This window comes from Macaca nemestrina, chromosome 4 (assembly GCF_043159975.1).
Source record: "Macaca nemestrina isolate mMacNem1 chromosome 4, mMacNem.hap1, whole genome shotgun sequence".
NCBI lineage: Eukaryota > Metazoa > Chordata > Mammalia > Primates > Cercopithecidae > Macaca > Macaca nemestrina.
Genome location: NC_092128.1, coordinates 156,811,906 through 156,826,082, shown reverse-complemented (window position 1 = coordinate 156,826,082; position 14,177 = coordinate 156,811,906). Strand labels below are relative to the sequence as shown.

The following is a 14,177-nucleotide window of genomic DNA, read 5'->3' as shown; positions in this document are numbered from 1 at the left end:
ATAGTCTCCAGCCTGAGGCAGCTTGGTAAAGTTTACAAGTAGGTTTTCACATGGCACTGCTCCTGTTTCCTGAATTCCTGGGTCTGAGTAGGCCCTTGCTTTAGGTTATTCTGGGTGCAAGTAACACACTGCTCACAGATGGCTCGAGTGATGGCGGTGAGGTATGGCACATAGAAATATCGCCCTATGAGAATTTCTAAAGCTGTCTTCCCCATGTGTGTTCCTTGGTGAAACTGCTTTATAAATTGGGGGGCAATGGCTTCTGGAATGGCAAGCCTCCCGTCTGACAACTTCCACCAGTCTCCTTTTTGATAACTCCCATTTTCCTGTGTGAACCACACCTTCTCTTTGGATGAGTAGTTAGGAGTCTCTGCAAAGGGAGGCTCTAATAAGGGCATAGCATAAGTCTCTTCTTCCTTTGTTATTTCTGTCATTGTAGCCCTTTTCACTTCTTTGTCTGTTTTTCTGTTTCCTGTAGCCTCATCACTTCCTCCTGTTTGATGTCCCTTACAGTGGATGACTGCTACTTCCTTTGGAGCCCATACAGCCTCTAGGACCTGCTGTATTTCCTTCTTGTTCTTTATTTCCTTTTCTTCAGTAGTCAACAGTTCTCTTTCTTTGTAAATGGCTCCATGAGCATGCAAGGTGGCAAAAGCATATCTTGAGTCAGTATAGATATTCACTGACTTTCCCTTTGCTAGAAGTAGCAGTCTTGGGAGAGCTATTATGACTTCTGTGCTGAGGTTCCTACCGCTAGGGGGCGGGCCTTGGCCACCGAGCTTAATGTGACTATGGCACATCTGGCCTTTCTGACACCCTTGGATGTGAAGCTGCTTCCATCAGTAGAATATTCAACATCTGGGTCTTTTAAGGGTTGATCCTTTAAGTCTTTCTGGCTTGAAAAGGCTTCATCCACTGTTTCTACATAGCAGTGGTACCCTGGGGCACATAATGGGGGCTTCCCATGTTCCACATATTCTATTGGTAACAGTGTGGCCAGATTTAGGGTATTCACAGTCTCTAAGGTGATGTATGGATTCTCACATAGGAGCCCTTGGTATCTCAGCATCCTACCGTTAGAGAGCCAACGATGTCCTCTCTGTTCCATCAGGGTGACAACTGTGTGGGGCACCTGAATTATCAGCTTCTGTCCAGATGTGAGCTTGTTCGCATCCTCAGCTAACAAGGCAGTGGTGGCCAGTGCCTTGAAACAGGGTGGCCATCCCTTAGCCACAAAGTCTAGTTGCTTGGACAAATATGCTACCGGCCAATTCCATGACCCCAGCGTTTGCACTAAGACTACTGTAGCCATTCCTTTTCTTTCATGAACATAGAGGTAAAAGGGCTTTGTCATGTCTGGCAGCCCTAGTGCTTGTTCCTGGATTAAAGCTTTCTTGATTTCCTTGAAAGCCATATCCTGTTCTTTTCCCCAAGGGAGGGGCTCCTTTCCCCCGCCTTTCATTGCCTCATGTAAAGGTTTTGCTAGGACCCAGTAGTTGGGGATCCATGTGCGGCAGAAACCAGCTGCCCCTAGGAATTCCTGAATTTGCCGCCTTGTGTCTGGCTGAGGAATGCTACAGTCTCCTTTTGCTCCCGCCCAACCTCATGCTGCCCTTGTGAGATGAAAAAGCCAAGGTACTGAACTTCTTGGCCACAGATCTGTGCCTTTTCTTTGGACATTTTATAGCCAACTTTCCACAGCACTCAAAGGAGACTCTCTGTTCCTTGGATACATTCCTTTCTGGTGGGTGCGGATAGCAACAAATCGTCTATGTAGTGCAGTAAGACTCATCGGTCGCTAGGTGGCAAGAAAGCCTTTAAGTGTGAGGCTAGTGCCTCTTCAAAGATAGTTGGAGAGTTTTTAAATCCTTAGGGAAGTCTCTCTCTGTCACTCAAAGGCAAAAATGTCTCGGCTTACAGGGGCTAATTGGATGCAGAAGAACACATCTTTTATGTCTAAGCATGTGAACCAAGCAGCACTAGCAGGTACTTGTCCAAGCATAGCATATAGGTTAGGCATAATAGCATGCAGTGTAGCCACCATCTTGTTGACTGCCCTTAAGTCTTGTACAGGCCAGCAGTCAGTAGAAGGTTTTAACACCAGCAATATGGGAGTATTCCATGAGGAGAGACACCTCTCTATTATTCCAAATTCAAGGAGCCATTTTAAGTGCTTTGCAATCCCTTGGTTAGCCTCTTTGGGAACGTTATACTGACAGATCTGCACCAGGTAGGTTCCTCATAGTAGCTCTACTATGACAGGTGATTGATTTTCTGCCAGCCCTGGGGGATTGTCCTCTGCCCAGACTCCTGGTAACTTAAGAATTAAGTCTGTGGAGAGTTTTTCTCCTTCAGCTACACTGTATCTTTTTCCATACTCCTGGCAACTACTTTCATAAAGTCTCCATTCCTGTTTTGGGGATTGTGTTAATACCATAACCTTTCTTTGCCTTAGGCTTAAGGTCATATCTCCACTAAAGAAGATCTGAGCCTGCAGATTTTGTAGTAAGTCTCTTCCTAGTAGTGGCACTGGGCAGTTTGACAAATATAAGAATTTCTGTTGGACTTTTCAGTCTCCAGTCATACATCTCTTTGATTTGAAAAAATGTGTCTTTTCTGTGATACCTGTGGCTCTGATATTAGCATAGTCTTTTGACAATGGCCCAATTGTTTGAGTCACAACCGAGTGTTCTGCACCTCTGTCTACCATAAAGTCTATTTTTCAGCCCCCTACTACCATTGAGACCATATGCTTCTTGGGGCCTAATGAGATGGAGCCCGGTCTGTCTCAGTCTTCAAGGTAGTCATTGGCTTCTGCTAGCCCAATTAGATCCATGTTGGATCTTACTTTGCCTTGCCCGGTGGCAGAAGGAGGCTCTGTCCAGTCATTCTGTCTCTGGTTGTTGCCCTTATCCTTTTCTTTATCTGGACATTAATCTTTCCAATGCCCTCTTTGCTTGCATCTCGCACATTGATCTCTCTCTAGTCTAGGCCGACCTTCTTGACCTGTCCTTGTCTCCTGATCTGGCCTAGCTTGTCCTCTACTGTGACCACATCCATGACATGTTCACATCCTCTTGCAAATCCAGCGTCTCTTTCAACCAGGGCTGTGGGCAAGAACTCTGCCTTTTCCTTCACTCTACACTTGGCCTCCCACTTTGCTTTTTCACCTTGATTTACAAACACTTGGGTTGCCACCTGGGTAAGCTGGGGAATGTTCATACCTTCAGACCCCTCCAGCCTCTGCAACTTTGCTTAATGTCATCTTGTGCTTGACACACAAATGCTGCATTAACCATGCACTGATTCCCTGCTGCTTCTGGGTCAAAAGGTGTGTAGAGTTAGTAAGCCTCACAAAGCCTCCCATGGAACTCACTGGGGCTTTCATCTGGTTTCTAAGGAACCTCTGAAACCTTTCCAATGTTTGTTGCCTTTTTCCCTCCATCCTTTATTCCTTGTATCAGAGTCTCTCAGTATCTCAGAAAGTTTAGCAGTCCTTGGGCCTAATTTCAGTCTAAACCTAGATCAGTTTCTACTGGTAAAGTCTGTTGTGCATACTGTTTGACATCTGCCATGCCTACTGGGGTGTTGCTTTCTAGCCACTTATTAGCCACTTGTATTACTCTGCAGCGTTTTTCTGTATTGAACAGTGACGGAAGGAGCTGCTTGCAGTCAGCCCAGGTTGGGTTGTGAGTTAAGAAGATGGACCGCATTAGATCAATAAGAGCCTGGGGTTTTTCCGTATAGGAGGGAGTATGCTGTTTACAGTTGAAAATGTCTGTAGTAGAGAAGGACTAATAAACATAAAGCTGTTCTCCTCATAAAGTCGTTCTCCTCTTTGAACCTCATTTTGTGCATCTAGATAGATCTGTCCTCTAGTTTCTCTGAGGGGCATCTGCATGGCTTGAGTGCGTCCTGGCCAGAGACGGGCAACCTCATCCTGGAGTTCCTCCTTTGCTTTATCGGGCAGTGGCCCTGGCTCTTCCTTATGTGGTGAAGTTTGGGGGGTATTCTCCTCTGAGTCTGACCCTCTATAGGCAGCTGCTGGAGCGGTTTTCTGCCTAAGCCTTGCCGGAGATAGATAAATTGGAAAATATAGGGGGTGGAGTCTCTAGTTCTGCTGGCCTGGAGGAACAGGTTTTTCCTGTTTTCCTTGCTGCTCTTTCTCCTGGGCCTGTGCTTTGTGGGTCTTTTCTATGGTTCCTTGTTTTGTTTGAGCCCTTAGAGACTTACAGTAATCTTCAAAGCAGGCCTGTAGTCATTTTGGACAGGTCTGAATCACACACAGCCAGGAGTCTATGTATGGGAACTGATCAGGGTACCCAGGCTATTGTCTGACCCCAGTGACCACCCAAAACACTCGGCCAATTATTTCCCTATCTATGCTTCCCTCAGCTGGCCACCCTACATTAGAGGGCCAATCTCAAAAAGGGTTCTTAGCCTCTGCGATGTTAACTTCATTCCATAATCACCATCAAAGCCTTTCTTAAAGTTCTTCCACATACATTCTAATGGAGTTGGCTTCAATGCTTTTTCTTCCATTTCCTCCCTCACAACACACTTTCACTCTCACTTTCACTCTCAGATTCACCAGACCGAGTCCTATTATGGGAGGTCCGGGCCCTGCTTGGTCAGGTCACACCCAAGTACAGCTGTGAAGCCATGACTAATCCTGTTGGCCTTACACAGTGACCTAGGTCTGGCTCATCCCACACTTGCTTCGGAGGACACAGTCTGCTCTAAAAGATCTGCATCTCCTCCATCACTCCCCACATTGGCCTCTCCTGAGACCATCTCTTTCACACACTGTCACACACCTCCCCTACCCTAGGACTCCTCATCGGATGAAACAAGCCTCTCCCATGTCCCAGGTGAGCCTAGTTAGGCTCCCACATTCACACACATACACACACCACTCCTACCCCAGGACTCCTCATCGGACGAAACGAGAATCTCCCGTGTCCCAGGTGAGCCTAGTTAGGTTCCCACATTCACACACATACACATACCACTCCTACCCCAGGACTCCTCATCGGATGAAACAAGCCTCTCTCGTGTCCCGGGTAGGTTCACACACACCCACACCCAGTTGGAGTGGCAAGCCACTCTTGTCACCCTGCCAGGAAGCTCTACCTTGCTGCACTTGCCACTCTTTTGGCTCATTTTCTCCCTTTTTCCAGTTCCAGTGTGAGTGGGGACACGAGGTTCATCCAAATTGGCAAGCCACTCCTGCCGCCCCCAGCTGCTCTGGGTTGGATAAATGGTCATTCCCTGGGAGGTGATCAAGCTCCCCTTCTGTCCTTATGGGACACACTTTCCTAGGGACCACCCTTACTGTGGTTCAGTAGTCTGCCTGCGCGCTGCTCCAGTGACTCTCCTGCAACTCCTGAGTGGGTTCCGTTTGCGTTGTCAAGGGAAGACTCTAAGACACGGGAGAGCTGTTCTCCTTCTGGGCTAAGTCTTACCCAGTGGTGCCAAGAGTCCCAAATCTCCCACATCCTGGGGCTATAACCCATAGTCAAAGGAGACAAAAACCTGCCATCTCCAATCCCAGATGAGCCCCCAGAAATGCTGTGGGACAATCAGAGATGAGAGAGACCCAACAGAGTTCAGGAAAGGTCTTTATTAAAAGGTGATCACTGGCTCAGTTGGACTGGCATCCGGGAAAGTCTGAGCCCCGGGCAAAGAAAGCAACCACCTTTTAAGCAGTCAGTGGGTGGGAGCTATGTGAGGCAGGAAGCGTACTTACAGAAGTGAGAACAAAGGCAGTTGATCAGTCTTTTACATTTATTTATACTATATGTTCCACATCCCTGGGAAACCATGTTTCTGTATCAACCTTGTAACTTTGCAGCTGGTCTAGGGAGGTGAAGCAGGAACTCGCTGAGCCTCAAGGAATGTGCAACTAGCAAGTACAGATAAGGCTTGTTGAGCACAGAAGGAAAAACAGGCAGTTAGTATTCTTCTCTAATTTAGACTACGGGTGGGAGGGGGCAGGGAGGTTGCCACACTACACTTAGCTTTTGAAGGAAAAAGTAAAAATGTCTTGTTTGTCTTTAATTATACTTGTAAAATTCATGAATTCCTTCTTCACTACCATGTTGGTCAGGTTGGTCTATCAATTCTTTAAGGATGTTGTTTTGCCATCTTCTACCATGCACTGAACCTAATGAGAAATCTGTTGCTATCCTTTCTTTGTTGCTCCAAAGATAATTTACTTTCCTGCTTGGCTCGTTTTAAGATTTTTCTCTGTCACTGATTTTGAGCCTTTTTATTATGACGTACCATGCTGTATTTTTCTTCATACTTCTTGTTTTTTGAAGTTTGTTGGCTTTCTTGGAACTGTGGGTGACATGGTTTGCCCATGTCCCCACCCAAATCTAGTTTCTCTGAGGGGCATCTGCATGACTCAGGCACGTCCTGACCAGAGACGGCCAACCTCATCCTTGAGTTCCTCCTTTGATTTATCAGGCAGTGGCCCTGGCTGTTCCCTATATAGTGAAGTGCAGGGGGTACTCTCCTCTGAGTCTGACCCTCCGGAGGCAGCTGCTGGAGCGGCTTCCTGCCTAAGCCTTGCCAGAGAAGGGTAAATTGGAACATAAGGGAGTGGAGTCTCTAGCTCCTCTGGCAGGGTCTGTGGGACAGGTTTTTCCTGTTTTCCTTGCTTTTTCTCCTGGGCCTGTGCTTTATGGGTCTTTTCTATGGTTCCTTGTTTTGTTCGAGCCACTAGTCTTAACAATAATCTTCAAAGCAGGCTTGTAGCCATTTTGGATGGGTCTGATTGTAGTTCCCATAATCCCCACATGTTGTGGGAGGGACCTGGTGGAGATAATTGAATAATTGATTCACTGTGGTGGTTCCCTCATCCTGTTCCTATGGTAGTTAGTTCTCATGAGATCAGAACTTTTTTTTTTTTTTTTTTTTTTGAGACGGAGTCTTGCTCTGTTGCCAAGACTGGAGTGCTGTGGCGTGATCTCGGCTCACTGCAACCTCTGCCTTCTGGGTTGAAGCGATTCTCCTGCCTCACCCTCCCAAGTAGCTGGGACTACAGGTGCATGCCACCACGCCTGGCTAATTTTTTGTATTTTTTGTAGAGACGAGGTTTCACTGTGTTAGCCAGGATGGTCTCAATCTGCTGACCTCATGATCTACCTGCCTCGGCCTCCCAAAGTGTTGGGATTACAGATGTGAGCCACTGAGCCCGGCCAAGATCTGAAAGTTTTTAAAGTGGCTTCCCCTTTGCTGGGCACTCATTCTCTCTCCTTCTACCCTGTGAAGAGGGGCCTTCTGCCATGATTGTAAATTTCCTGAGGCCTCCCAAGCCATGCTGAACTGTGAGTCAATTACACCTCTTCCTTTATAAATTACCCAATCTTGGGCAGTTCTGTATAGCAGTGTGAGAACAGAATAATACAGTGGGTTTATAGTTTTCATCAAGTTTCATCTAAATTTCCAGCCATTTTTTTAAGTTTTTTTCTGTGTTCCTCTACAACTTCTCCTTTTGAGGATTCCAATTTTAAGTATTTTTGGCTACTTGAAGTAATATCTAATATTTGATAGTACAACAGTGTGATGATAGCTTTGTTAATTTTAAAATTCTATTTTCTCTTTGCATTTTATTTTGAATAGTTTCTGTTGCTATGTTATTAAGTTCACTGATTTATTTCTGCAATATCTAATCTGCTTTTAATCTCGTAAGTGTATTATTCATCTCAAACATCATAGTTCTCACCTCTTCGTATCTCTCATGTCTCCACATCTGAAGTAAAGGTATAATAACTGTTTTAATGCATTTATCTGCTGAGTCTCACATTTGTGCTAGTTCTGGGTTGGTTTCAATTGGTTGATTTTTCACCTTATATGGGTCCATTTTCCAGCTTTGCAATGCTTAGTAATTCTCAATTACATCATAGATGCTGTGAATGTATCTTATTGAATGTTCTATATTTTGTATTCCTACAAAATGTTACTGGGGTTACACCTTTCAGGTCCTGCTTTCAAAATTTATTAAGCTAACTTGGATAAGTGCTCAGTCTAGGTGTAATGATTCCCACTACTTAGAGAAGACCCTTCTGTGTGCCTTATCCAGTGAACTATGAATTGGGTTTTCTCACATGGCAGGTGGAAACAGGCACTATTCCTTTCCCTGGTTATTGCTGGAAACCTTATCCAAGTAATATTTTAAAAGAATATTAGGAATAAGTTACGTTGCAGAATACAAAATCAATATACAAGAATTAATTTTTCTTTATATTCATGAAAAGATTCATAAGATATTGCCTGGTGAGAAAAGCATGATGTTTTATAAGAGTATGATTCGATTTTTAAAAACAAAATACATGAATATGTATAAATACTAATATAACATTCTCAAAGATAGCTTTGAAAATGCAATATAGCAAAGTATCTGAAAAATAAATCAAGAACACAAATATATTTACAATAGCTATATGATGATAAGATACCTAGGAATAAATTTAACCAAAAAGGTTAACAATTCTTACACAGAAAACTGTAAAACAGTGATGAAATAAATTGAAGAAGACACAAATAAATGAAAGATATCCCATGTTTGTAGCTTGGTTAATATTGTTAAAAATGTCCATAATAACCAAAGGGATCTACAGGTTTAATGAAATCTCCATCAAAATACCATTGAAATTCTTCAGTGAAATAGAAAAAAAAATCTTAAAATTTCTATGAAACCACAAAATACTTTAAATAGCTAAAGCAATCTTGAGCAAAAAGAACAAAGCTAGAGACATCACACCAAATAACTTCAAAATATATTAGAAAGCTATAGTAACCAAAGTAGTATAATACTAGCATAAAAACAGAGATGTGGACCAATGGAACAGAATAGAGAGCCTAGAAATAAATTCACGCATTTAAAAATTAATTTTCAACAAAGGTTCCAAGAGCACACAGTGGAGAAAGGACAGTCTCTTCAATAAATAGTGTTGGAGTGGGTACACATGGAAATACAGGGGGAAATAATCAATACTGGGATTCTAAAAGAGATTACAGTGGGAGAAGGATGTAGATTAAAAAATTACCTCCTGGCCGGGCGCGGTGGCTCACTCCTGTAATCCCAGCAGTTTGGGAGGCCGAGACGGGCGGATCACGAGGTCAGGAGATCGAGACCATCCTGGCTAACACGGTGAAACCCCGTCTCTACTAAAAAAATACAAAAAACTAGCTGGGCGAGGTGGCGGGCGCCTGTAGTCCCAGCTACTCGGGAGGCTGAGGCAGGAGAATGGCGTGAACCCGGGAGGCGGAGCTTGCAGTGAGCTGAGATCCGGCCACTGCACCCCAGCCTGGGCGACAGAGCGAGACTCCGTCTCAAAAAAAAAAAAAAAAAATACCTACTGAGTACAACATTCACTATTTGGGTGATTGGGTACACAGGAAACCTAAACTTCATCATTACACAATATATTCTTGTAGCAAACCTGCACATGTACCCCCTGAATCTACTACTTTAAAAAAACAAAATAAAAATAAATGGTGTTGGAAAAACTGTATATCCACATTCAAAAGAATAAAATTAGACCTTTATGTCATACCTTATACAAAAAAAAAAAAAAATCAACTCCAAATGTACTAAAGACTAAAATCTAAGACTTGAAACTATAAACTTGCTAGAAGAAAATATAGGGAAAATCTTCTTGATATCAGTCTGGACAATGATATTTTGGATATGACCTCAAAAGCACAGGCAACAAATGCAAAGATAGACAAATAGAATTACATTAAACTAAAAAGCTTATGCTCATCAAAGGAAATAATTAACAGAGGTAAGAGACAATCTGCAGAATGGGAGAAATTATTTGCAAAGTATATATATGATAAGAGATGAATCTCCAAGATATATAAGGAACTCAAACAACTCAATATCAAGAAAACAAATAACCTAATTAAAAATTGGGCAAAGGATCTGAAAAGACATTTTTCAAAAGAAGGCATACAATTGGCCAACAGGTATATGAAAAAGTGTTCAATGTCACTAACCATGAGGGAAATGCAAATTAAAACCACAAAGAGGTATCACCTCACTACTGTAAGAATGGCTATTACCATAAAGACAAAAGTTATAATAAATGTTGGTGAGAACATGGAAAAAAGGAATGGTTGATAACTACTGATGAGAATGTAAAGTAGTATAGTTGTTAGGAAAAACAGTTTGGAAGTTCCTAAAAACATTAAAAATAGAAAAAATAATAAATAAATGATTCAGCAATTCCACTGCTGGGTATATATCAAAGGAAATTAAATCAGTATGTTGAAGAGATATCTGCACTTCCATGCTTATTACAGCATTAGTCACTATAACCAAGATAAAAAATAAACCTAAGATTTCAATAGTGGATGAAGCAGTAAGAAAAATATAGTATATATGTGTGTGTATATATATATCACCTATATAGAGACAGATAGATGATAGAGATCTATAAATTGGAATACTATTCAGACATAATAAAGATGGAAATCCCATCATTGGCAACAACATGAATGAACCTGAAGGACATTATGTTAAGTATAATAAGTCAGGCACAGAAAGACGAAGACTGTAGGATTTCACTCACATGTGGAATCTGAAAAAGTTGATCTCATAGAAGCAGAGAGTAGAATCATGGTTACCAGAGGCTGGGCAGTTGGGAGGGGAAGGTGTTAAGGAGATGTTGGTCAAAGGATAGAAAATTACAGTTAGATAGAAGGAATGAGTTCAAGAGATTTATCGTGATTTATCGTGCTGCAAAATATTATATTCCTGAAAAATGCAGAGTAGGTGTTGAATGCTCTTGCTGCAAAATAACTATATTAAGAAATGTGTATTTTAATTAACTATATTTAACCATTCCACAATGTATTTATTCTTCAAAACACCATGTACACAATGAATACATATAATGTTATGAATTTAAAACAAGCAAATAAATAAAAAAATGAAGTCAAATTTAGGGGCCTCTATATTAATGGCAAAAAAAAGAGAATACTAAATGGATAGATGTGGTGATAGGTTGAGCAAAAGCCTTAAGGAGATTTTTGAAGTAAAGAAGCTTATATATTTTTTGTACTTTGATATAATATATATGGATTAAAATAGAAAACTAGATTGTATTTGAATTTTAAAAAATTTTATTACTTGATTTCTTTTTTATTATTTTAGATCAATCTTATACTTTATCAATGTAATGTGCTCATTTTTGGTAATGTGTGGTAAGCATAGCATTAGAAGTACAAATTCAACATGCATTTTGAAATTAGAAAGATAAATATATAATATTATTTTCCCTTGGTAATTCAAAATATATCACAAAATTATAGTGTTTTTATTTTTATTGCCTGGGAGAAGGAACTATTAAACATAAGATAAAAAATATATCAAAATTCATGACAGTGACACTAGATGAACTTTTACAATGTAAAAGGACAGCAAATTATTTTTTCTCAAAGGTTTTGGTAAAATTTAACATTGATAGGCCTTGTGTACCTGCCTAAGCTGTTTTGTAAAGCTTGTAGAGGCTTTGTAAAATATAGAATATTTCAAAAAATATGTATTTATTATATATGTATGAATAGAAGATAATTCAATGCTATGCTAATAAGGTCATGAGCTTTTAGTCAATTGTAGAAAAAAGAAAACACACTTGTCTTACTATTTTATTATAAATATGTGAACAGTGCTGCAGTGACTTGGCTTCTTGGGAAGCTTGAAATATTAAATATAAAATCTGTCCAAGATATAGAATACTTTAGGACTTATTATTTCCATTTTAGTAGGTGGCATAAGAGGATTGATTAAGTTGCTTCGGCAAACTTTGTCTATGCGATTCACCCTGACTCTCTTCTGGTGACCATCATGATGGAAGGAATGGCCTGGATACTGAGTTGAGTTCAAGTTTCAACTGCATCAGTATCTAACTGTACCTCTCATACAATTAAGTTTTCTCATACAATTGAGTTTTCCAATAAGGCAGTGAGAAAAGAAGTTGAAACAGATTTTTTTCTTTCTTATAAGCATTATGTCTATTTCATCCCTACACAGCCAAATGAGATAGAATGGAAATGATCCCATAGATTTGTTCCAACTCCCTACATTTTGAGAACTAGCTAGTTACAGGCATGGACTATTCTAATATTTATGAGAGAAGGACATCAACTCTGTTTTTTACTAATAGTTATTTTTTTGTTCTTTCCCTTTTTCTCTTTCTCAGACCACCTCTTTGCAGGTATAATATTGTACTTAAAGAAAGAGAGGAAGTGTTTCTTTATCCAAACGCGTGTACACCAAAGAAAACATAAGATGCCTTCTTCTATCAAATGCACTTGTTTATGAATTAACGGACTTGTAAACAAAATAATGCAATCAGTCTTTCTTTAATAATGCACTGTTCAATTTGAGATTCAGGTATTTCTATTTCTTAAAAAAAAATTGAGAATCAAAAATAAAGAAAATAAAAAATGCATACAGTTAAGCATTCCAAATACATGCTGAAAGTTGTTTTTTTCTGTCTACTTTTTCTGCTTCCTCATTTAATACTTATCATTGACTATTTACTAGTAATGAATAAATGTCTTTTGAAAAATAGGCAAGTTTAGTGAATACTTCACTGTTTTAAACAGAAAATTTATTTTACTACTAAGGTAAATAATGAACACATTATTTTATTTGTAAATTTTCATTTGGAGAAATCACTTGCATTAATGTGAACCTAGTAAACATATACACTTATATAATCATCTACTTGGCATCATTTTTAGTCATTTGTAAATAATGGCTTTGTTTCTATGGAGTACAATAAATAACCTATGGGTGAAATACTGGTTCCATTACTTATTAATGGTGTGATCTTGAGTAAGTTAATTTATCTCACCATATCTCAGTTGCCCAAGTAATTTTTGTGAAAATTGTTTCTAATAAAGTATTTTGAGCAGTGTCTGTTCATAATGACAATAATAAAATGATAGCTAACTCTTATGTATATCACTGTGTTCCTGGAACTGTTTAAATGCTTTATACATATTAATTTATTTAATCCTTATGAAAACCATATGCAGTTAGCCATATTATCTCCGCAGATGCAGAAGCCAAGAGACAGAGGCCAAGCAACTTATCCAGAATCATGCACAGGACCAGAATTCAAAACTAAGATGTCTGGGTCCATATTCTTAACTCCTATGTTAAGTGAATCCCCTAAGTTCAATGTGTGTTATCTGTTACCTTGATTTACAAATGATCACATTCAAAATCCTAATCTAAATGTTCTTAGCATTCTCTAATTCCCGTGATCAGTCCAGTAAATTCTAGTGCTGAGCTCTCTCTCACTTGTGTCTGAATACCCCAAGGATTTATGTGTGTTTCTAACACTCTACCAACCACAGTCACAGCCTTTGTATTTTGATTGCCCGTTGAATTAGTTTGCTTGAGCTGCCATAACAAAATACCACAAACTAGGTGGCTTAAGCAGCAAAAATTTATTTTCCCACAATTCTAGAGGCCAGAAGTCCAAGTCAAGGTGTCAGCAGGCTCGGTTTCTTATTGACATGGTTTGGTTCTATGTCCCCACCCAAATCTCATCTTGAACTGTAATCCTCATGTGTCAAGGGAGGAACCTGGTGAGAGGTGGTTGCATTATGGGGGCTGTTTCTCCCATACTGTTCTTGCGATAGTGAGTCTCATACAATCTGATGGTTTTAAAAGTGAGTTTTCCTGTGCTCACACTTCACACTTCTGTCTCCTGCCACTTGTGAAAAAGGTGCCTGCTTCCCCTTCTGCCATGATTCTAAGTTTCCTGAGGCCTCCTCATGTGAGTCAATTAAACCTCTTTCCTTTATAAATTACCAGTCTTGGGTATTTCTTTATAGCACTGCGACAATGACTAACATGCTTATGAAGCTCTTCTTTTTTCTTTGCAGATGGCTGCCCTCTTGCTGTGACCTCACATGGTCTTTCCTCTGTATATGCACATCCCTGGTGTCTCAGTAAGTCTATATTCCCTCTTCTTTTAAGGGGACCAGTCAGATTAGATTAGGGCCCACTCTAGCAGTCTCATTTTAACTTAATCACCCACTGAAGGGCCCTATCTCCAAGTATAGTCACATTCTGAGGAATGAAGGGTTAGGGTTTTAAAATATGAATTTTTGTGGGGACACAATTTATAACACCTGCCATG

The 14,177-nt window shown here is 40.3% G+C and overlaps 1 protein-coding gene across 8 annotated transcripts in view; it reads left to right on the top strand.

The window, feature by feature from the left end:
* The window catches only part of LOC105483449 (lipase I), a 110,886-nt gene extending 97,004 nt beyond the window's left edge, over positions 1-13,882 (top strand). For 3 of the 8 annotated variants that reach the window (XM_011744349.3, XM_071095490.1, XM_071095486.1), the window contains one exon: positions 12,219-12,890. In XM_011744349.3, the coding sequence (XP_011742651.1) occupies positions 12,219-12,306 (88 nt within the window). In that variant the 3' untranslated portion in view covers positions 12,307-12,890. Of the gene's footprint in view, positions 1-12,218; positions 12,902-13,083 lie in introns of those variants that run through there. The other 5 variants (XR_988287.3, XM_071095491.1, XM_011744350.3 and 2 more) reach the window with 5 other exon arrangements.
* Positions 13,883-14,177: the final 295 nt, after the last annotated feature.